Source organism: Pelophylax lessonae (assembly GCF_965119305.1).
Source record: "Pelophylax lessonae genome assembly, chromosome: 1".
NCBI lineage: Eukaryota > Metazoa > Chordata > Amphibia > Anura > Ranidae > Pelophylax > Pelophylax lessonae.
In genome coordinates, this window is record NC_138768.1 from 655,026,136 (window position 1) to 655,050,422 (window position 24,287).

A 24,287-nucleotide genomic window follows, 5' to 3' on the forward strand; every position below is an offset into this window, starting at 1 on the left:
ATGTGAGAAAAATTGTTTCTGGTACAGACAAAGCTTACCGTCTTCCAGTCACAATGGGCAGAAAGTCATCTGATTTGGCCTCTGTTATTTTAAATACTATGTGCCTCAGATCTGAAATACTGACAGCCATGTCTTCTAGCATCCCAATTTCTTCACCTAGATGCAACATGGATAGGAAAAGCGTCATACATGTGGAATGTCTTCAAGTAATATATTGTTTGACTTATTTTAAAGAGAATGTCAGTCAACAAGTAAACTTGATACATACTCCGTGTTTTTTTAGATGATCTCTTTGGAATGCAACTTAGTAGCTCCAACTTTTAGTCAACATTTCTTTACTCAACATGCCATGCTTTCAAAGAATAATCTCTGACTCTTTTGTTAACTTTTGACCTTATAAAGTCTTCATTTTATTATGTATCTCCAGGCAAAACTTTATTTTCAGTTATGGAGAGAGTGGGGAAGAGGGAGACCTTCTGTCAAGTTTTTATTGCGGTCTGTGTCCCTATTTTGGAGATTTACTCCTCTGTTTACTGGAGTTCATTGTCATTGAAACAGAAGGTGAGGGGGATGCAATATTTTAAAGCTGCCCCTGAAACAAGAGGTGAGGGAAATATTGTATTGGGGATACTTGCTCTGAGGACAACTGTCTACAATGGAAATTCTTGTTTAGCTGACTGGACCAGTTGTACTGCCTTATCAGCGGCCTTGAACATACCTGTACTGTACACTTCAACCGGAAATTTCAAGCAAACTTATCTCCATTAACATTGTACTTTAACCAAAACTCTCCCCAGTCATTTGCAAAATAAGAAAGTAGCTGGTAGATAAATACCCATACAAAAAAAAACTATATCGCTTTGTACTCCACTATCCAAGAATTTTCCAATTTCTCAAGATCATCATAACCCCTAACTGAGTGGATAACTAAAGAACAATAAATTATGCAATAATATCTCATGTAAAGCATTTTATACTGTGCTTCTTTCTGGTAACACAGACTAAACACAAAATACAAAACTATAAGTGGCTGAAATATGAATATTCTATTTATTATCCTATTTTTTCACTTAGTGGTATTGAACCCAAAAGCAAAACATTTATTATATTGCAGCTTACCAGTTTCTTAGAACCACTTACCACTGTAAAGAAAAAAACTAATGCAGCAACTTCAATATGTTACATTTTGGTTTTGGATTTAATACCTCTTTAAAGCTGTAAAGTGCAACTAAAGGCACAACTTTTTTTTTCTTATTTTGTATAGAGTAAGGGAGATTTTTAACCCCTGTTTTTATTTATTTATTTTTTTGCCATCTATGTCTCATAGGCGAGATTTCTCTTTATTGTCCTGTCCCATAGCCAAAACAGGCAGTGAGAGGAAATCCCTCTAAATAGAGAATCCTGGGGTGCCACCAGTGTCACCAGAACTAATGTTCCCATTAAAAGATTTCCCCTCTTTTTTCAATAAAAATACCAAACATGTTATACACACCTCCTCTGTGCAGTTGGCTTTGCACACAGCAGCCTGAATCCTCCTCTTCTCTGGTCCCTCTTCAGTTCTCCTGGCCCCTCCCTCCCTTTGAGTGCCCCCACAGCAAGCAGCTTGCTATGGGGGCACCCGAACCGAGCTACAGCTCCAGGTATCTATTCAGACATGGAGCTGCAGTTGGGCCCCACCCCCTCTCTCCTTATTGGCTGACTGACTTTGATTGAGAGCAGCGGGAGCCAATGGTGCCGTGGTTGTGTCTTAGCCAATGAGGAGGGACATTACTGGACGGTTAAGACAATCTCATAGGCGAGACTTTTTCAACGCTAATGCTTATTGCTTAACTTACGTTATTTGTTTGCAATTTTAGATATTACTGCCAGTTTTCCCTGAAGAAGCAGGCTCTGTCTCACAAAACATGTTGGGAAAGCTAATATGCAGTTCCTTTCTACGAACTTTTGGGGTTGCTATTATTTGTAAATACTGGCAATATGTGCATTTGCAGCATTATCATTTTACTTACTTTGTTCTGGTAGGGATTTTTGTCTTCACTGTCTGTATAATAGAAGGATGTGGAACCAGTAAATCCTAATGGACACAGAGACTGGCATCATGTGGTCTCCCTCTTAGTTTCTAAGTTTCTTGTAGTGACACATTTAGCGTAGTTTCATGATTTTAATATAAAACTTTTCAATATTGGTGCAAATAAAATGTTATATTTTTATACAACTCTGATGTGGTATCTTCAAAATACTATTTAATTTTGCTTTGGTAGGGATTCTTGTCTTGAGTGACTCTACAGTTAACTCAGAAAGGGCATGAACCAGAGAACACTCAACCCAACACTCTTTAGCGCAACTCAGATCGAGGGCCATTGAGGATCAAGACACTTAGTAAGTTCCCTTCTGAGTGTTCCTGCTCATGAGCACTTAGGAAATGCATGATGTCTATTTATGCTTAGCATAGAATTCTCTTCTTGTCTAGAGTACATTATAGGCACCCATATATGTGTGCATCATTGTCTGTACCAATGATAAAAAAATCAAAAAAATCTAAACCTTCATAGTTTTTAACTACCTTTAAAAATCACATCCTCATAAAATTGCATTACATTCCTTCACTGTGGTCATTAGTGTAAAATTTGCCATAGTTTTTTTTTTTTTTTTTTACTACACTTCGCTATACTAATTTCCTAACAACCACATATGTTCATATAACTTGAATTGCTTCTTATTAGTTTATAAGCTATTCTAAGGAGCCTTTTTTTTGTGAAATAAAATACCTATAAGTACTAAGTTTTCCCAAGAATGGAGTAGGTGCAGGATATAATCTTCTGCTCATGGTGCTTCAGATGGCATTTAGAGTGATTTGTATATAAAGCCAGCTATGAGATAAGGTCCAGCCGTGTGTTAATCATGGATGCTTGCATTCATCATTCATTTAATATGCTCTGCATGCAAAGAGGGGACGTGCAGAACACTGAGCTGGTTGGACACGTTTCAGCTGACTGATTTACAGCTCACTTCAGGCTGCCGAGGTTGATGACTGATTTTCATAGCTGCTGGTTGAGTGGGTAAATCACAGCTGCAATAGCTTTAAGCAGGTATAAGAATCTAGCAAATTATGCATCCTTGTTCTTTAAGTGGCTGTGCATGGCTTCTGAAGCAAGAGAGCCATAATAATTATTCCAGGAAAGAAATTACTCAGTATGTTGTGAGCAGTTAAGAGATTATCACTTACTGATTACCAAACCCAACAGGGAAGAATTGTCATTTTGCATGGTTAATTAATTTGGGCTCAGAGTCAAAAGCTATAGATTTGTTCATAAACTAATGCAAATAACTTCCCTATTTAGAAGAAATATTGGTGTTAAAGACATTCCATAACAAAATGCCATTGTTTAAGTAGATCTTTTTGACTACAGCTCCATAAGCATGCAAATGGCAACACATTTCATTAGGCATAAATTCAAGTTTCAATTGACTCTTCACATGGGTTTAAGTCCAGATTCTTGATTGACTATTCAGATGCTTTTTCACCCTCCTACCATAGTTCTGCTTCCAGACTTCCTAACTGGGAAAAAAAAAATGGATTTTTGTAAAATCTTACCGTAAAATCCTTTTCTCTTAAGCTCATTGACAGACGTAGTCCTCGTTGATTAATAACAACTCGGGTTATACTGCCCTCTACAGGAGTAGGACTAGACAGGAAAGAAAACGTTCTGGCCACACCCTAGGGGCAGTCCCAGAGGGTATATCCTCTCACTTCCTGCTACAGCAAATCAGTTATGTCACAAAGCAGTGTTTAGAGAATTTAACCCAACCCAACTCAAAAACAGAGGGGCGGGTACTACGTCTGTCAATGAGCTTAAGAGAAAAGGATTTTACGGTCAGATTTTACAAAAATCAATTTTTCTCTGTCGCTCATTGACAGACGTAGTCCTCGTTGATTAATAACAACTCGGGATGTCCCAAAGCAGTGCCACAAATGAGGGGTGGGATAACAGAAATCAAAATCCAGAAGGCCCAACCGGAGCCAACCAGAAGAATCAAGGACTCATCGAGCAAAAAGATGAGACCTAAGTGAAAAAACCCCACAAACCCTCGAGGTAGACCAACGGTCTCCTCAAATTGCGGCCTGCAAAACCTTGCGGCCAAATGAGGCATCCGACAATGCCATCACATCAACTTTATAAAATTTTGTAAAGGTATGAACCGACGATCAAGTAATCGCCTTGAAAACCTGGACCCCTGACGCCTGATGGCGGTAGGCCCAGGAAGTACTGAGCGCCCGAATAGAGTGCGCCTTAACAGGGAACGGAGGATTACGACCCTTACATAGAATAAGCCTGTACCACCGTCTGTCTAATCCATTTGGAGATAGTCGCGGCAGACGCAGGCAACCCCTTTCTGGGGCCATCCGTGATCCCAAAAAGTGAATCCGTTTCACAGAACGATTCCGTAGTCTTCAGGTATACCCTGATTGCCCGAACTACATCCAAGGAATGCAACGCACATTCCTGAGGATGATTTGGCTTAGGACACAAGGAAGGTAGCACAATATCTTCATTCAGATGAAAATCTGAAACCACCCTAGGAAGAAAGGATGGCTTCGGATGAAGAACTACCTTATCCCTATGAACCACTAGGTATGGGGGATGGCATGATAATGCAGCCAGTTCTGACACCCTGCGTGCAGAAGTGATAGCCACCAAGAAGGCCACCTTCTGGGCTTCACCATTTTGGTAGGTTTGCTAGTACCAAAAAAGGAATATGAGTCTCAGCTACCTCTGCTGGTGTAACCTCAAGATTCAAGGTTTCCTGGCAATGACCAGCTCAGAATCCGTATCTGAAGTGACATAGGGGTAGGCGGGGGTCGCTTTTCTTGACCCCCGTCCCTGACAGGCTACCTCCACCCGGGATACAAAAGACTCCAAAACTGCTGATAATGCATCATCACAAGTGGGGTACTGGAGGGTCCTGCGGCCACCCCGAGGGGATCAGGTGGGGATACATGAGTGGCAGGGTTCATGTAACAAGACACTTGCCAGCAAACACAAAAAAATTAATTGCAAGAAAAAAACATTTATTTATTTTTTTTTAAACTTAGTCCCCCAGCGCAGTAGCGCCCCTCAGTCTACCTGCATGGACCCCTCAGAAAGAGAGAGAGAGAGAGAGACCCCAAGGCTCACCTGATGCACAGAAGTTTCTTATCAACCTGCTTCCAGCACTGTCTGTTACAGACAGGAAGTCTTTGGCTTGCTTTCCCTGGGCCAAGGAGGCGGCTCCGCCCCTTTACACGCCTTCCGGCGCCTCCCAATTACTCCACGAGGTGTTTGGTCACCTCAAACATGGCCGCCCCCATGCTGGAGACACGAGGCTACGCCAATATGGCGGCCTCGTGCGATCTGCAGGAAAATGGCGGCGGCCTGTGTAGGATAGCGGCGGCTTGCAAGCGACCTGCGGGATGTGTGCATTCGGCCTGTGCGGCCTGCGGAAGTGCCTCGGCCTGCGGGAGGCTGTGTGGCCTGTGGAAGTGACCGGCTTTCTGGAGGGATGGCGATCTGTGGCTGCAGTAACTCAGGCATAGGCATCGGCCTGTGTACACACTAGACAGGTAGGATACCTCTATACCTCAATAGTAATGCCTTTTAGTAGTCTGCCACTGACTTCAGTCACCCTTACAGTCATATAGTGACTTTAGATAGTCAGCTCCCAAACCAAGCCTCCTGGTTTCTATTCACAAAAATCACACTCAAATTGGGGGATCTGTGACCTGTTATAGGATAGAGGGGAGACCCAGGAACTGAGTGTCCGACCATCCCAGAGAGGGGCCCGCGTCCACCAACAAACCCGACAGGGGGAGAGGGGGAGCATTCTACTTACCATACCGGAACCAGGCGGGCGCCAACTCCTGACAGAACCCCTCTCCACCAGGGTGGGGGGGCTGTCGACCAATACGGACGCCGTGACTCTGTTGGTCATTGGCGTCCAGGCGAGACGTTTAACTCGCAGGGTCAGTCCCCGTCCAGTGGGACTAGGTCGCGGCCGACCCAGCGCGGAGCTATGGCCTGCACGCGCTCGTAGGCTGAACTGGGGTGACCACTGGATCTCAACATCCAGCCCGTCGCCCAGTTTCAGCGTACTTGCTTGAAGATCTCACAGGAACACTGGAGAAAAAAAAGCTGTCTAAAAAAATATTTCTTAAAAAAAAATCTTGCCAGGACCGAAGATCCTAGCAAGGAATCTAGGTCCTTACTCCTAACTAGACAGAAAAAAACTGATTTGCTGTAGCAGGAAGTGAGAGGATATACCCTCTGGGACTGCCCCTAGGGTGTGGCCAGAACGTTTTCTTTCCTGTCTAGTCCTACTGTAGAGGGCAGTATAACCTGAGTTGTTATTAATCAACGAGGACTACGTCTGTCAATGAGCGACAGAGAAAAGCATATACTAGTTTCATGACATTCTAATTCTAAGGCTGGATTCACACTTATGTGAATTAGATGCGGGTTTTAACGCATCCAATTTGCATGACAGGAGAATGTGACTGGCTCTCAATGCAACTGGTTCACACATCTCCAGGGGGCCTCGGAGCGCACTGAAGAAGAGTCCTGTCCATCCGTTTGGCTCCGTTTCAGGTCCAAATTCAGGCAACAATTCGGACCGGATTCGCCCATGAAAAGGGTGAACAAGGACACACTGGACCCCCACAAATAGCGTGTACCCAGCCTTGCGCTAGCCATACTTGACTTTGTGATTATTGTATTCTGGCACCCATGGCTTCTTGAATATTCAAACAGTGACTGCATCTGATAGGGTGCAGTCACTGTTTAGGCAATAATTACCCACCAGGTTAATTTACATCTAGTACTAGAATAGCCACTTATGGCTTGAGCTGGTGGAATTGGCCAAAAAATATGAGCTGTTTATGGATAGCTTTAGTCTTACCCCAATAAATGCCTTCAGGCTAGGGAAGCCACCTTATTCCTTTAAACCAGGACACGCATTAATTACACAGGTTTTGGGGCTAATATAAAGCACATAAGGCACTGAGTCAGATTTAATTACCACCTTAATCAGCCACAGAACCTGTGTAATTAATATGTGTCCTCGTTTGAAGGGTTGAGGTAGCAACCTTACTTCAGGCATAATCTAACATTAAAGTTTTTTTTTTTAATGACCAACATGTTATACTTACCTGCTCTGATGCAGTGTATTTGCACAGAGCAGCCCCGATCCTCCTCTTCTCGGGCCCCATTTTGCAGCTCCTGGCCCCTCCCTTCAGTCGAGTGCCCCCACAGCAGGCAGCTTGCTATGGGGGTACCCAAGCCGAGCTGCAGCTCCATCTGTCCATGCAGACACAGAGCTGCCCTTCAGCCCCACCTCCTCACTCTCCCTACTGGCTGACTGACTTTGATTGACAGCCGTGGGAGCAAATGGCGCTGCTGCTGTGTCTGTGGAGGGAGAGTCCCGGACAGCCGAAGGACTCGTGGACATCACTGGACAGAGATCAGATTCAGGTAAGTGTTTGGGTGTGCTGGGGTGGCTGCTACACACAGAAGGCTTTTAATCTTAATGCATAGAATGCATTAAGATAAAAAAAACTTCTGATTTTACAACTTCTTCAAGGCTTCATGCACACAGAACATTTTGCACACCAAAAGACTTTCCTCTTGGCAATAGTGTTTGGCAGAAGAAGCGCCTGATGGTTGAAAAAAAATGTGTTAAGGGGCATTTGGGTGCAGGCATCAAGAGCTTTGAAATCATTTATTCTAGCTATTGAAATTTATTAACATCAAGCGCTAAGATTAACACGCATTTACAAGCGTCAAGTGTTTTTTCTGCCAAAACGCCACTACTCCCGGATGCACTGGCAATGGGTTTTTTTTTTTCTGCTTCTAAAAGCCCCTGGCACTAAACAATGCTAAAAGCCTATATAATAGGCATGGACACATAGGCTAACATATGGGGAGCTTAGAGGCAGAAACAAATGCCTGACACCCCTAGAAGCAGCTGCAAAAATGTCCTGCTTAAGGATTAGTTCACACTGCTGCGCTTAAATTTTGACGGGATTTTCAGTGCGATTATGTAGTACAACTTTGATGCCACTTTGCATATTCTATTAGGCAAAATCACACTGTAAATTGCACCATAAGAATCACAGTTACCTTCTTCAAAGTCACCCCGTGCTAAGTCGCTTTAATGAGAATGGGCAATTTAATGTGTTTTCCCTTGACATTAATGGCTGTGTGCTGAGTTATGTTGAGCTGACAGCAAGCAATTTGTCACATGAAAAGATATAATAAAATATTTACAAAGTGTGAGGGGTGTAATATATATATATATATATATATATATATATATATATATATATACACACATATATACACACATTGTATGTTGGAGGGGAGGCTGAACTGTATATGTGTGAAGGGCAGGGGGCTGCATAGTATGCATGTGTGCGAGGGAGGGGGCTGTATTGCATATGAGTTTGAGGAGGGCAGGAGGCTGCATCATATGCATGTGTGAAGGAGGGCAGGGGGCTGCAATTTGTGTGAGTTTATGAAGGGTGAGACTGCAAACTGTGTGTGGGGAGGTGCATTGTACGTAAGTGTGTGAGAGGGAGGGGGACATAGGTGAGTAGCAGTGGAAGACAAGTGGAGGGGTGAAAAGTGGTGGAAGAGGTTTGTAGAGGTGAGGACTGGATATTATTTTACCAGGGGCTGTAGGCAGGTTGCCCACTCTTGGTTAGTTAGTCTACAGGCTGCCCAGGTTGGGAGGAAGGGGTTAAAGCTAATGCTGCCTTTTTTTTTGTGTGTCCGTGGGTTTTCCTCTGGGGTATTGCTGCCCTCCTGTGTGTTATATAAAGAGAAGAGGCCCGGATCCTGGGGGGGGGGGGCCCTAGAACAGTCTCTGGATGCATGTATGAAGACTCCAAATTATGTCCTAAGAAGCTTGCTGGAACGCCGACTCATCGGAATACTCCCAACATATGAACTCCTTTGTTCGAGCTATTGCCAGTTTGGACTTTTCCCAAATATGTTACACCCACACAGATAACCTGGGGCAGCCACAGTTAGGTTTAGTTAGGGAAAGGACGTTGTCGCATATTGCGTATGTTCTGCCTAATGATCAGTAAAGCTGTTTCGTCTGATAAAAGCCTGGTCTGAAGTTACTCAAGGGGTGTATGTGGGGTCCTGGCATATCTTTCTAAGGAACCTAGGTTTGGACTAGCACATTGGGGTCTATGAAAAACCACTACAACAAAAGGTTGACTTGGAATCAAGTTGCTAATAGTAACCAGAAGGAAGAACAGCAACTCATTCAATGGCGTGGTACCTGAATAGGTGGCAGGTTCCCTGGTAGTGAGGGGGATCGGCATTCGGCGCCCTCACTAGCTGTCTGTCTCCATTGGTCTCCAGAAGTGGACTAGCACAACAGAGACCTAATACCCGGTCACTTGGTTCGAAACGAAATAGTTAATTGGAGCATAAATGAGGTCAGTGCTATGTGCTCAGTGGGACTCCATGCTGTTACTGGGAGTGAGGTAACAGAGGCATGCTGACTAATGGAGTGGGCATAGGCTCTGCATGTTGAGGGACTGGCTTAATGTTTGACTTTTCACAAGACCGTGACCCTCGCTTGGTCCTGGGTATTGGTGCGCATGCCTTCAAGCAAGGTGCTACCCCTGTGCTGGGACAAGAAGAACCCACCTCAAGGTAAGCCTCCTGTGTGACCCACACTTGGCGCCCAACAAGTTAATAGGGAGCAAGGAGGATGTGACAAACACCACCAACCTACCCTTGTTGTTGAGGGAGAATTATTTAAAAGGGGTAGTTTACTTGAGGTAAGAAGGGTTGCTTTCTTTTTTCTTTTGGGGGATTCCTGAATGTCATCACTCTGTGCTGTGTTGTTAAGTGCTCCAGTTCTCTGCACTCTATGGTGGAAGTGCAGCAAGTTAGGACTGTGCAATATCTTGCATAGCATACAGAGCGTAGCAGTCAAGATTATGTAACATGCTGTGTACATTACATTTTCCTGACCGCCATACTCTGTAATATATGGTACACACACCTTCCTACTGTATGTTACATACCTATGGCCACTGCACTCTGTATGCTGAACTCTATGTTACAGGCTGCACTGAAGCAGAGAACAGATAGAAAGAAGATTCCTCATCATCACTTCACACTTCTGGGTTCATGTGAGACCTGACTGGGGGACTCAGAACTCATGAGTGAGGCTGAGACCAACAGAGTGGCAAGCTGGGAGTCGAATCCCAGCTGCTAAGATGATTAGGCATGCATGATTAGGTGGAGGTGGGGTGCAGTTTTGCATTTTCATCCTGGGCACTAGATGACCTTGTCCCGATACTGTATAGAATCATTGTACAATGACATGATTTCATATAAATCACTACCATTTACTCATCCTCAGCAACTGCTGTGACAAAAAGAGTGGAAACAAAAAGAGTGAGAAGAAAGAGTGTAGCTTGGCCAAGTTGTGCAAGTGGAAGCAGCAGAATTCAAGAGGTGTGCTGGACACAGTAAAAGAAAGGAATCAGTAAAGTTCCAATAAAATTACATCATAATTAAAAATGCAGAGTTTGTAATAAAGCAATTTGGCACTGTTGACAACTAAGAATATGGATGGCCATAAACAGCAGAAGGCAGTCAAATATGTCTGTATGATCTAGACGCTGCATCTGCAGTTCCACCCACCCATAACTTCACACACTTTTTTCACATGTCATGAACTGATGAGTCTGTACTATTTTAACCATTTCAAGTCTAACCATATAATGGTTCATACATGTAAATTGTGGCAATACTTACTATATGTGCTCAGAAGACCTTCATATTGCACTAGTAACCCCACTGTGTGGAGCTGCTGAAGAAAGCCCTGATTGTGTAAACTTGAATGCAGCTTTACTATAAATCCACAGATCAATCCTGCAAGCTGAAAGATGTCAAGAAAGAGATAAAAAGATCTTGAGCAGAGTTATTCAATTTTCCAAAGAACTTGTAATACAAGTAAGTGGCATTTCGAATGCACTATGGCTGCCTAAAGACCTGCAATACTCTTGCAAATAATGACAGATTGGTGAGAGATCTGCTCACCCTTGCAGACTGGTGGGAATGATATGGTTTGATACAACTCAAGTAACTCTGAAGGTAGTATGCAATGCAATGATGTTTTTTTCAGTTTTCAATGGAGAATAGGTAACAGTTCATAATTGGAATACAAGGTATTAACCGCGCTAATGGAAAGGAGAACAGCAGCAACTTCAAGTGTGACCCACACCCTAAGCAAAATGTCTATATTAAGTCGCGCTAACTTGAATGATGGAAAATAAAGTCCATAAAGTCCATATGTATCAGGGTCACAGTATTCAAACAGGCTCCCTATGGGTATACGCTTACCAGAAATGGTAAATCAAAAGGCAGGTTCTCTAAGATAAATCTCGTCCCCTTGATAGCAGACTGAAACCAGTATTCTCGCGTAGATTCAATAGTATTGGATAAAAAATATAAAACGCAATAGCGTAAAACCCAACACAAACGGAAAAACTTAAACACCGATGTGAGTGAAGAAAAAACTGGATAAAAGTGTGTGAAACTCCACCAGTGTAAATTGAAACAAAAAGAAAAGAAAAAGAAATAGATTGCTCTTAAATGGGACACCTATAGGTACCCCTTACCAAAAATAACTGGAAATCAGAGGATCAGATCCAGCTAGGTGTGATTATCAGAGCCAGAGGGAGACTGGGAGGACCAGGGCATGTGAAGGACATCGGCGGGGACAGGTGACAACACACGCAGCAGACGCCTCCAACACTGAGCGCCTTCTTTTTCATTTGGTGGTGATCTCCTTGGCCATATTGGAGTTATTCGTCCAGGATTCCACTGCAGGTCCCCTGAAGTTCATCATTCCTACAGGCGATTTGACCATTCCCTTAGGGTAAGAGGCAAATCTCACTGGTGAAGGCTGGCATCTCATCTTGCTTGATTCCTTTGTTTAATCTGGCCCAATCTGATTACTATCTGGTAAGAGGCGAGTGTTGTTGGTGGTGGTTATCTACACAGAGGACACCTATTTAAGATTTCCCATTCACTTTGGCGTTTTTTTCTCTTCACTGTGGTAAGAGGCGACACCAGCCGTTATAGGATTGCACCTCACCCATATGTTTTTCACGTATTTTCAGTTATTTTTGGTAAGGGGTACCTATAGGTGTCCCATTTAAGAGCAATCTATTTCTTTTCTTTTTGTTTCAATTTACACTGGTGGACTTTCACACACTTTTATCCAGTTTTTTTTCACTCACATCGGTGTTTAAGTTTTTCCGTTTGTGTTGGGTTTTACGCTATTGCGTTTTATATTTTTTATCCAATACTATTGAATCTACGCGAGAATACTGGTTCCAGTCTGCTATCAAGGAGACGAGATTTATCTTAGAGAACCTGCCTTTTGATTTACCATTTCTGGTAAGCGTATACCCATAGGGAGCCTGTTTGAATACTGTGACCCTGATACATATGGAGTTTATGGACTTTATTTTCCATCATTCAAGTTAGCGCGACTTAATATAGACAGTTCATAATTGGCCCTTAAAAAATATCAACATGCTGTAAAAGCTCTGTACACAAGGGGAAACATAGGTGCCTTCTAAGTGTAGCTGTAGGAAAGTATTTATTAAAGGTATAAGAATTACTCACAACTGTAGTTTAAAAACAGGCATTGGTCTCATGGCACTGTGTGGGGTGGTCGTCAGCTACACTTAGAAAGCACCTGTGTTTCCTTTAGAGCTGTTTCTTGCTTCTACACAGAGCTGCCTCATTGAGCCATACCCGGGAACGTAAAGAGACATTGTCACTTAATAATAGACTCTAGAATTATGGGCAATATTTTATAAATGGGTTCCTCTTATTTGAGCAATGTTGCACTTGTGTATCCACTTTTGCATCAATATTTACCCCTCTCCTGTAAAATCTCTGTAAACTTCCAAAGCTTACAATGTCAAGTCCTGCACTGCCTGATCTTCTTCTATAATCCTCACATTATTTGTATTATTTGAAAAAAGGGATAGTGTATGGCCAACTTTAGAATAATATCTATAAATCACCCTTTTTTTTTTCTTTTTTTTTACAAATACTGTGGACAAAAATCAACCTACATCAAGTTTCATCAAAAGGGATTTGACTGGTAGTAAACAGACTGATATAGTTTAGGTAAATTGCTAGGTCAAGTAATCTGTCACAACCATGCACAACCTAAACTGCCGCATTCACTGCTCTAACTTCTTAAAACTGAATAGGTGGTTAAGGGTTCCTGCCCTGTGCACGTCAATATTACTCTTTGTTTTTATTAAATTAACCTGTAAAACTGTTGGGGAGTTGGAAATGTATCTCTTGGTGACAGGTTAAAACAAGACAACATTATACCGTAGTGTGTCAGATGTTCTATTCATGCCACTGTGTAGTTTGCTTCAATTTCTAAAATCTTCTGACTTTAACTACACCTTTCTAGTTTAGTTTAATGCTGTAAAGTCAGAGAGTGATCTTTTGCAGTTATGTACTATATCTTTGTGGCTTTGAATGCCCTTCTTCTCCTCATTTTAAATGAACAAAGTTTCTATTTACATGGACTTTCCATACATTTCTTAAAAAAATCATATGATCAATTAAAATGTAGATGGCAATGTAGCTCCTGCCCAGTACCTCAGTACCAGTCTAATATTCATCTGTCCCAAATTAGGTAAGTGATCACTGTACACTTCTCCAAAGAATCAGCCAGATTGACTTGACAGTGTAGAGTGAGTGCATAGACTCAGCCCAGAAAACTTTTTAGGAAGTCATTTGGAATATCTCACTGGATCGGGGTGTTGCCTTATGAGGAGTTTATGTGTAATCTCTATTACGGTGTTGCCTGATGAGGAGTTTATGTATAAATCTCCATAAGTAATTGTAAATAGATAGATGTAAATATAAATGTACACATTTTTGATTTCAAACTCATATTTGCTATATGATGGTAGATTTGTAAGTTGTGTAACCCAGACGGACCGGCAGTAGTATTAATCCAATTTAACAAGTCAGTTTGAAATGCCAGCTTGCTATTTACACTTAAACACATAAAAGGATAAGTCTAGGCCGGGAGGTGGCCTGCTATCTACACATACTGATATGCAACATAGTATCACACTGTTGTAATTAAGTTCCTGTGAGCCAGACATCCTGGGGCCAATGCAATAGGGTGAATAGACCATGTCATATCCGCCCTTAAATTCAGCCTCCATATCAAAGAACTCTCATTAAGATATGCAATGAAGATGGACCATCTGTGGAGAGTTGGACACTGTGCCCCAGATATGAACCTTGCATTTCTTAAGTTTCAATTTCAGAGGAAATCAACATGTATAATTCAATTCTCCCTCCAACAGAGAGGAGGGGTTAGCAAGGGGCTGAATTATGCTAAGCTAGGTGAGGAGGAAGTTGTCCAATCCTGAACGAGATACGCCCAGAGGGAGGAACAGGGCAGGATAGATGAACCAATTAGAATAGCCCTATACAAGTCTATGGGATAGAGGTGTATATTATTGCAAGGTGAGCAGAGAGGAAGGGAGAGCCATGGTCCTGAGAAGTGGACCCCATATCATCTTAAACCACTGGTAAATATCAGGGCACCTCCTAGCACTTAAATGTATACATGTCTGTAGTATTTGTTGTCTGAATCCCATGCGCTATATATGTTCAGTTAAACTTTGAATATTTTCCATTTTTGTATGTACTAGAGATAACATTTTGGTGAATTACTTTAGGCTTCAATGCTACTTATCAATAAATTCATATTGCCGTTTTGAAGCTGTTACCCATGGTCAAAGAACTCTCATTTAACCCGAATATTGTCTGAGGTAAATTAAATCTCATATCTTCCGGGTAACAGGGGACAGCTGAGTAAAAGGCTGGTAGGAGTGGCTGGAGGCAGGAAAAGCTACAATATAGGTATAAGTGCACCAAAGAAGACTAACAGTGACTCATCCCTTGTTACACAGCTCCATTTAGGATTCTATTAGACCAGGGGTGTCAAACTCCAAATTCATCCTGGGCCACATCAGCATTATGGTTGCCCTCAATGGGCTGGCTGTACCTGAAAGAGTATAAATGTATCTACTCTTTATGATCTTAAATAATTGCCTTCGATTGCATTCGATTATTACTGGTTTTAGGTATAACTTAAGCTGTGTAGAGCAGGTATAGACTGGCATGAAGCCCACTCACACTCCTTTAGCAGATTATGCAAGTCTGAAAAGGAGGGTCACACACCGCTGGTATAATCCACAAGAAACTTGTACTGGAGACAGAACATGTTTCTGCCATGGTGTTCTGTCTGAGCAGTCTCCAATAAAGTTTCTTGTGGATGATACCAGTGCTGTTCAACCCACCTTTTTAACTGGCATGGAATTGTACTATTCTCAATAATTATAAGCAAATGTCCAGAGCACCCCACCTACTCTTACATCAGAAGGATCTGTAGGAGAAGTTCTGTCCTCCTCTCTGCTGCCAACTGCTGAGAGTGGGGAGGTTGGGTATGGGACAGAGACAAGTGGCTGTGCAGAGAAGTGTAGGACCAGACAGAGGAGTTTTTCCCTTCTCTCTGCTGCTGACTGCTTAAACAGGTGGGGGGGGGGGGACAAGGGAGGTGCTGCAGCTGCAGGAGGGTCCCATGAAAGGGCCAAATTCGGCCCATGGGCATTGTGTTTGACGCGTGTATTAGACAAAGGTAGCATGCAAAAAGACGGCATCTTTTGTGCTGTCTCTTGCTTTACCCATAGTGCTTTGGTAAAGCTTTCTACATACAGTATATATATAGTTTTAAAAGTACAAAATGTAAAAAAAAAAAAAAAAAATAGGCCAAAACCATTATCTTTTCTCTTTGACTTGCTGGCTGTCAGTGAGGAATCCTTTGATGTACAGGTATATTTCTCAGTTTGAAATAATAGACCTGCTGTCTCAATTGTTTGATTGTCCCTTCCAGTACCTTATGAATAGTTGTGTATAAGCACTGCCAAGTATCTCTCGTGTGAACTTACGGCTTGGCTGAAAACCACGTCTCTTCTGAATGTGAGGCGCAGGCACTGGGGCAATGCACACGCCAGCTCTTGCAGCACAACAAAAGTCATTGAAGTCTTCGCCTTCTCCACAACTTCTGCTACACAGTCTTTTAGTGTAATTATCAGAGGGTAGAGCTGTTCATACCAGTCTTCTGCATTATAGGAAAAAAAGACAGTGATCAAAGTAAACAGAAAGAGAACACCATGAAAGAAGTGCCTGCTGCCATGCTGAGAAAACACTGAATACATAAAAAATAATATGCAAACTCGCCCTCATAGACATCACATTCCCTGAATTTGTTCAAGGCTGCCATTAGCTGGCGCCTGCCAGTCACTCTCACCACTGAATTTTGACAGGCTTATAAACCGCCAGCTGTTCCACAAAGTTTTTTTCCCAGTTAGAAAGCAGATGTGAGCTGTGGACCGAGAGAGGATCGTACCATCACAATTACAATAATTACTGTTCATATTAGTGAGCCGTGGCACATATGCTGGCAGCACAGACCTGCTTGATAATGGATATACAAACTCTAACCAAAGAGAAAAAATTCTGTCACTAATTTTTTTTTTCAAGCTGCCTTCTAATTAAATAATCCACAGAGAGTTGTGACTCAATATAAGTCTGCAAACTTTAAAACCAGTAAAACATTCACATGGCATCTGTGTAGTCAGCGAAGGTAAAATTCTTCTTAGAACCACACATGGTGCAGGCAACCGTTCCTTCCCATGGGAGGAAATTCATTTGCCCCTCCTTCAAAGTCTATACCCTTTCAAGTGTGCATAAAGTGAACCAAATCTTTGTTCAAGGGTCTTCTTTTCTTCTTTTTCTTTTCCCTGGCAGGAATAGGAAGAGTGGGATCACAGGCTCCCAATCTGTTCTTCTCAGCATAAGGGTGATCCATATTTAACTCCTGAGGTCATTGACACCTAGGCACCCACACCAAATATAGCGGTCTCAGTACGCTTTGCTCCATTCACAATAACTGTATGACTAATCTCTTGACCTATATATTTATATTTAAAGATATATAGGGAAAATGCACAGGCAATGCTCCACTATTTAAAACATAGATGAAAGCACTCTAAGCACAGGGTAGCATACCTGAAAATGTTAATTTACAGATTACGGTGGAGAAAGGGTTAAGTAGTAGTAGTGCTTTACAGATGAAAGGCTTTAGGCCTAATTTACACTTGAGGCTGGGGGAAGGGAAGTATAAACAGACGGCTGAGCCATGTTTTTTACCACCCCTCTAAGCTTTAAAGGCAGCTGTATGGAGGTATACACATGGAAGTATCCCCCCCCCCATTACACCCAGTGGGTATTTCAGCCTACCCCATGTGACCCATTATATTAAACAAGTAAACAAGTCAAGTACACACAAAATGATTCCCTCCATTGCATTCAGTGGAAAACTTAGCCTGCTGAACATGACCAATTTATTGGAATGAGGCCGCACAGCAACCAATGTACATGTTGCAGGCTTTTAAGAGTTAAAAGGGTAACTCCACTTTCGTGGGGGAAAAAAACAGCAAATAAAGGAAAAACAATATAGCGTATACAATTGCGACACAAATAATATTGTAATTGAATGTTATTAAAAATGACCTTTCCTTTTCAATCTGCAGCGGTTGTAATGTTCTGAAAATGCATTGCAATATGGCTATCTGGAGGTGTTCTGTACACAGAATGTGTACTGACCACACCCCAGAAACCTAATTTCCTTCTTGTGTGATTGGCTCACCAATTTTCCCAGAAGTCTGCACTAAGATACAAGTCAGATTTCTGGCATCCCCTGCAACAAAAATGTCATTTTTGGTGAGATACTCCCAATAGGAACACGTCTAAAGGGATGCAGGCCCAGCAGCTTTCCTCATTAGAGCCCTGCAACTGCCACATCTGATAGATAATTATGAAACCACTCCCATTTACCCACTCAGCACAGAGGCACAGAGAAACAAACAGGGATATCTTCAGAATAACAAAAGGTAGGAATCTGCAACAAAGTTTGTTAAAATCCTTGCAATGTACAGTGATCACCCAGAGGTTAATGTGGAAGTTACGCTTTAAAATATAACTATAGGCAATTTTTTATTTTATTTTAGATAGAGTAAGGGAGGGTTATAACCTCTGTCAGTTTTGTTTTTGCCATCTGTGTTCCATTGAGGAGAATTCCCTTTGCTTCCTGTCGCATAGCCAAAACAGGAAGTGAGAGGAAATCCCTGCAAATTAAGGGAATACCTTGGGGCCCCCCAGGTCACCAGAACTAGTTTCCTCATTGGAAGATTTCCCCTCTATTACTTTTCTGGGAACAAACCAAAATTAGGGATTTTCTTTTACTTTCACTTTCTCTGATAATGATAAACAGGACAATTAGAGAGGATGCATTTCCCGGACATGGGTACAGACCGCAATAAAAACTGCCAGGTGTTCTAATCCCTCTCCACTTCTAAAAAGGAGGTGGGAAGCGGATATAATGCCTCCTCACATCGTGTTAGTGATAAGTGTAAAGGTCACAGTGACTCCTGGGTGGTAACCGCCCACCCCCCTGAGATTACCAGCTTACATAATTGGTACAGTGTAGAACAAATTAGGTACTGTGCTGCTTCTCAGGCTGGCAAAGCTTCAGTCTTGACAAGAAACCCAACACAGCAATATGAAGAAAGCAAACATACACTATATCGTGAAAAGTATTGGGACACCTGCCTTTACACAAACACACATGAACTTTAATGGCATCCCAGTCTTAGTCCGTAGGGTTTAATATTAAGTTGGCTCACCCTTTGCAGCCATAACAGCTTCAACACTTCTGGGAAGGCTGCCCACAAGGTTTAGGAGGTTGTCTATGGGAATGTTTGACCATTCTTCCAGAAGCGCATTTGTGAGGTCAGGCATTGATGTTGGCTTGCAGTTTCCACCCAAACTCATCCCAAATGTGTTCTACTGGTTTGAGGTCAGGATTCTGTGCAGGCAAGTCAAGTTCCTCCACCCCAAACTCACTCCATGTCCATGTCTTTATGGACTTTGCTTTGTGCAAATCATTTGGTGGAGGGGGTATTATGGTGTGGGGTTGTTTTTCAGGGGTTGGGCTTGGTCCCTTAGTTCCAGCAAAGGGAACTCTAAGGGTGTCAGCATACCAGGACATTTTGGTCAATTTGATGCTCCCAACTTTGTGTTTTGGGAACAGTTTAAGATTTGCCCCTTCCTGTTCCAACATGACAGAGTCCTGACCTCAAGCCAATAAAACACCTTTAGGATGGATTAAAGTGGACACTGTATGCCAGGCCTTCTTGTCCACATTAGTGCCAGACCCCATGAAATGCACTTCTGGAAAAAATTACCATAGACACACCCATAAACCTTGTAGACAGCCTTCCCAGAAGAGTTGAAGCTGTTCTAACTGCAAAGGGTGGGCCAACTCAATATTGAACCCTATAGACTAAGACTGGTATACCATTAAAGTTCACGTGCGTGTAAAAGCAGGGTCTCAATACTTTCGATAATATAGTATAGCTAGACTAACCTTTTGAATAAAGTTTTTTACAAATAAAGTGTGTTTTTTAACTATTAAAGTGGTATTAAACACCCCAAAAAATTATAGATCACCGTTTACTGATCCCTAAATATGGTGGCTGCATTTCTTTTCTTTTTTCCCCCTTAATTTTCACCTGGTGATCCAGCCAGTAAGGCAAGTCCAGTCTTGGGATGTCTTTAATCTGAATGGAAGAATAATGGAGACACCTTGCACAGCAGCATTGTCAGTCTGAGGAGAGGGTAGTGTTAGATGTACTGGAAGATTTTGATGAACTTGTCTAACAAATTAAAGTAAAAATCCAACTCACATTTTTTTAAGCAGTTACAGCAACAGTTTTCCTATAGGGATAAAGGTCTGTAAAAAGAAAACAAATGCAGCCACCGCATCTAAAAATTATAATTAATAAATGAATACTACACTTTAACTCTTGAGGCTCAGGGGTCACCTGTAACAGGTATGTAAGTCTTTGTTGAAAAGGTCAGGGAATCAACATGATCATTAAACTTCAACAAAACTGAATTACAACATATTTGGACAAAAGCATACTGTATATATATTTGAAAATCATAAATGCATTTCATTATTCTAGTTGGCTCCTTTTTATTGTGTGTTTTCTGCTGAATGTATGAATCAGAAGTTATCATGGTATTTAGGGGATGACAGCTCATGTCATGTATTGGCAAAAACTACATTCTGTAATAAATCTATGTTCAAAGCTGCACTTTGGGCAACTATAAAGGAAACACCAATCAATACAGTTACAGTGCCTTGCGAAAGTATTCAGCCCCCTTGAACTTTGCAACCTTTTGCCACATTTCAGGCTTCAAACATAAATATATAAAACTGTACTTTTTGTGAAGAATAAACAACAAGTGGGACACAATCATGAAGTGGAACGAAACTTATTGGATATTTCAAACTTTGTTAACAAATAAAAAACGGAAAAATTGGGCATGCAAAATTATTCAGCCCCCTTAAGTTAATACCTTGTAGCGCCACCTTTTGCAGCGATTACAGCTGTAAGTCGCTTGGGGTATGTCTCTATCAGTTTTGCACATCGAGAGACTGAAATTTTTGCCCATTCCTCCTTGCAAAACAGCTCGAGCTCAGTGAGGTTGGATGGAGAGCGTTGTGAACAGCAGTTTTCAGTTCTTTCCACAGATTCTCGATTTGATTCAGGTCTGGACTTTGACTTGGCCATTCTAACACCTGGATATGTTTATTTGTGAACCATTCCATTGTAGATTTTGCTTTATGTTTTGGATCATGTTCTCATGATCTTGTTGGAAGACAAATCTCCGTCCCAGTCTCAGGTCTTTTGCAGACTCCATCAGGTTTTCTTCCAGAATGGTCCTGTATTTGGCTCCATCCATCTTCCCATCAATTTTAACCATCTTCCCTGTCCCTGCTGAAGAAAAGCAGGCCCAAACCATGATGCTGCCACCATCATGTTTGACAGTGGGGATGGTGTGTTCAGGGTGATGAGCTGTGTTGCTTTTACACCAAACATAACGTTTTGCATTGTTGCCAAAAAGTTCGATTTTGGTTTCATCTGACCAGAGCACCTTCTTCCACATGTTTGGCGTGTCTCCCAGGTGGCTTGTGGCAAACTTTAAATGACACTTTTTATGGATATCTTTAAGAAATGGCTTTCTTCTTGCCACTCTTCCATAAAGGCCAGATTTGTGCAGTATACGACTGATTGTTGTCCTATGGACAGAGTCTCCCACCTCAGCTGTAGATCTCTGCAGTTCATCCAGAGTGATCATGGGCCTCTTGGCTGCATCTCTGATCAGTCTTCTCCTTGTATGAGCTGAAAGTTTAGAGGGACGGCCAGGTCTTCGTAGATTGGCAGTGGTCTGATACTCCTTCCATTTCAATATTATCGCTTGCACAGTGCTCCTTGGGATGTTTAAAGCTTGGGAAATCTTTTTGTATCCAAATCCGGATTTAAACTTCTCCACAACAGTATCTCGGACCTGCCTGGTGTGTTCCTTGTTCTTCATGATGCTCTCTGCGCTTTAAACAGACCTCTGAGACTATCACAGTGCAGGTGCATTTATACGGAGACTTGATTACACACAGGCGGATTCTATTTATCATCATTAGACATTTAGGTCAACATTGGATCATTCAGAGATCCTCACTGAACTTCTGGAGAGAGTTTGTTGCACTGAAAGTAAAGGGGCTGAATACTTTTGCACGCCCAATTTTTCAGTTTTTTATTTGTTAACAAAGTTTGAAATATCCAATACATTTTGTTTCACTTCCTGATTGTTCCCCACTTGTTGTTGATTCTTCACAAACAATTACAGTTTTATATCTTTATGTTTGAAGCCTGAAATGTGGCAAAAGGTCGCAAAGTTCAAGGGGGCCGAATACTTTTGCAAGGCACTGTATATCTGTAATTAATTGTATTTTTTAATGCAGTTTGTAAAAGCCCTGAATTTGTCTTGATATCAGCCTTGTATATTGATTGTACAGAAGCTCACAGACTGGAAGAGGGGGGCCAACACAAGAAGCCAGATTGAGTTGCATTTTCAAGCTGTAAGAGGGAAAATGCTGGCAGTAGGAGAGAGCAATTAAAGAAGAAGCATGACCAAATCAATCAACTGCTGCTCTTTTTCTGTCCAGTCAGCAACTTGGGATCAGGGAGGAGACCAGGGTGTTTTGCAAAACTGCAGTACATAAAAGCCAGAGGAACGACCTGGCTGTGCTGTGTTGCACAGCACTAGGACTTTATAATCTCAGGGCTTGCTGAAAAAAAAAAAAGAAAGTTCTTTGACACCTGCATTCTGGAATTCAGTTTTAATCTGTACTTCTTTCTTCCCTAAAAAAGGTAATTTTGTACTGCCCAGTGTAAATTAGGGAGCTTACAATAACTTTGTATATGACATATTCCGAAAAAGCTTCTATTAATTGCTTATTGCAATCTTCTGGAAAAAGAAATCAAATTATTTTATATTTTAATGTGTTCATTAAAGTGCCACTTTTCACAGAGAACAAATGATATGCACATTACAGAAGAATGTATGTAGTCAAAATTGTTCATTCCACATAAAATGCCAAAATTATTTGCCTAGAGATGGCTTTGAACAAAAAAGACAAAGGCGAAAAATAATATCATTTTTGAAAAAGAAAATTGTAATTGGGACATTATCTGCTTATTTTGCAGAGTTCCTTCACTGAGGAAACATTTAGGGTTACGTACAAAGGCAATACAGAGTGCAGCAATTATGTGCACAGTGAGACCGTAACCATCAGGATAAATCGCAAGTTATTTGACTACTACAGTGAATTGGAATTTAATTCTTATTAGAGAAGAAAGGGAAACTGAAAAGGAAATGGAAGAGAAACGGAAAGGAAAAGGAAAGGAAGAAAGGGGTGAAAGAAACGGAAAAGGAGAGGAGACGAAAAGAAAAAGGAAAGGATAGGAAATAAAAAGAAAATGGAAAAAAATAGAAATAGGAAAATTAAAGAAAAGGAAATGAGGGAAAAAAGGAAAAGCAAGGAAAGAGAAGGAAAAGCAAGGAAAGAGGAAAGAGAAGGAAAAGCAAGGAAAGAAGAAAGAGAAGGAAAAGCAAGGAAAGACGCAAGCTAAGAGAAAATAAAAAAGATGGGAGAAAAGAGAAATGATGGAGCTTGTTCACACTCCCCATACAATATCTACAACAAAAAACCTAAAACACATCCATGATCTCAATAGAAGACAAAAACAGAGCGCCTCTAAGTGCAGTATTTATTGGATAAATGTGAACACAATAGTGTATCAACTCACATGATGAAAGACATGAAAGACATGATGAAAGACAACTCCGGCGGTACATCAGGTGGAAGATGTGAATCCAAGGGTCCTGGAGAGATAAAATCCTGTAGCCGGTACAATGTTCACCGTCGACGGAAAGACGCTGGCCAAAGGATCTTCCGTCTTCCGGGTTCGGCTAGTGACCAAGGACCAGGCTGGAAGGCAGTGTGCGTTGCGTGACGTCACCGGAGCTGGTGGTGACACGACGCGTTTCAGAGCTTGCGCAAGGCTCACAGTGGGCGTGCGTGCTCTTTTTTCAAGTGTAAGATCTTACAAGCCCACCTATGTCTTTCATGATGTGAGTTGTTACACTATTGTTTTCACATTTGTCCAATAAACACTGCACTTAGAGGCACTCTGTTTTTGTCTTCTATTGAATCTATTCACAGCATTGACTTCCCTGTGTTTCGGAGCCAGCAGTATTGAATGTATACAGTGACTCTTATTTTTGGGACATTACTGTTTATTTGAATTGTATTTTGGACTTACCCTTACCCATTTGTGGCCACATAAGTTCCCCTTTACATGAACTAATATAGAGCCCTTTGCTTTATTCCATTTATCAGCATTGATCCAAGCCCTGTAAGCCTACTCCTCAGAGCGCTTGTTTTTTCCTACATCCATGATCTCGGTGTTCAAAAAATGATATTATTCTGGAGAGCCTGCACATTAAAGTATTGAAGTTTTACCAGGAACTTCCCTGTTCTGATGTTTTTCACCCTAAGATAGTCTTAAATATGGAGGCCTATCTGGTTAAGTCCATCTTAGGGTGAGGTGAATGTGTTGAAGCAGGGATAGCCCAGACTAGGCTTCTGTATGTATGTTCCCTAACAATAAAGTTCCGTGAGCCATG

General features: G+C 41.7%; 1 protein-coding gene across 4 annotated transcripts in view; it reads right to left on the minus strand.

Annotated features, from left to right (window-relative positions):
- INPP4B (inositol polyphosphate-4-phosphatase type II B) overlaps nucleotides 1–24,287 on the minus strand; it is a 944,562-nt gene that overhangs the window by 96,301 nt on the left and 823,974 nt on the right. For all 4 annotated transcript variants that reach the window (XM_082244155.1, XM_082244154.1, XM_082244153.1 and 1 more), the window contains 3 exons: nucleotides 16,076–16,248; nucleotides 10,821–10,944; nucleotides 39–156 (listed from right to left, as the gene is read on the minus strand). In XM_082244155.1, the coding sequence (XP_082100281.1) occupies nucleotides 39–156; nucleotides 10,821–10,944; nucleotides 16,076–16,248 (415 nt within the window). The remainder of the gene's footprint in view (nucleotides 1–38; nucleotides 157–10,820; nucleotides 10,945–16,075; nucleotides 16,249–24,287) is intronic.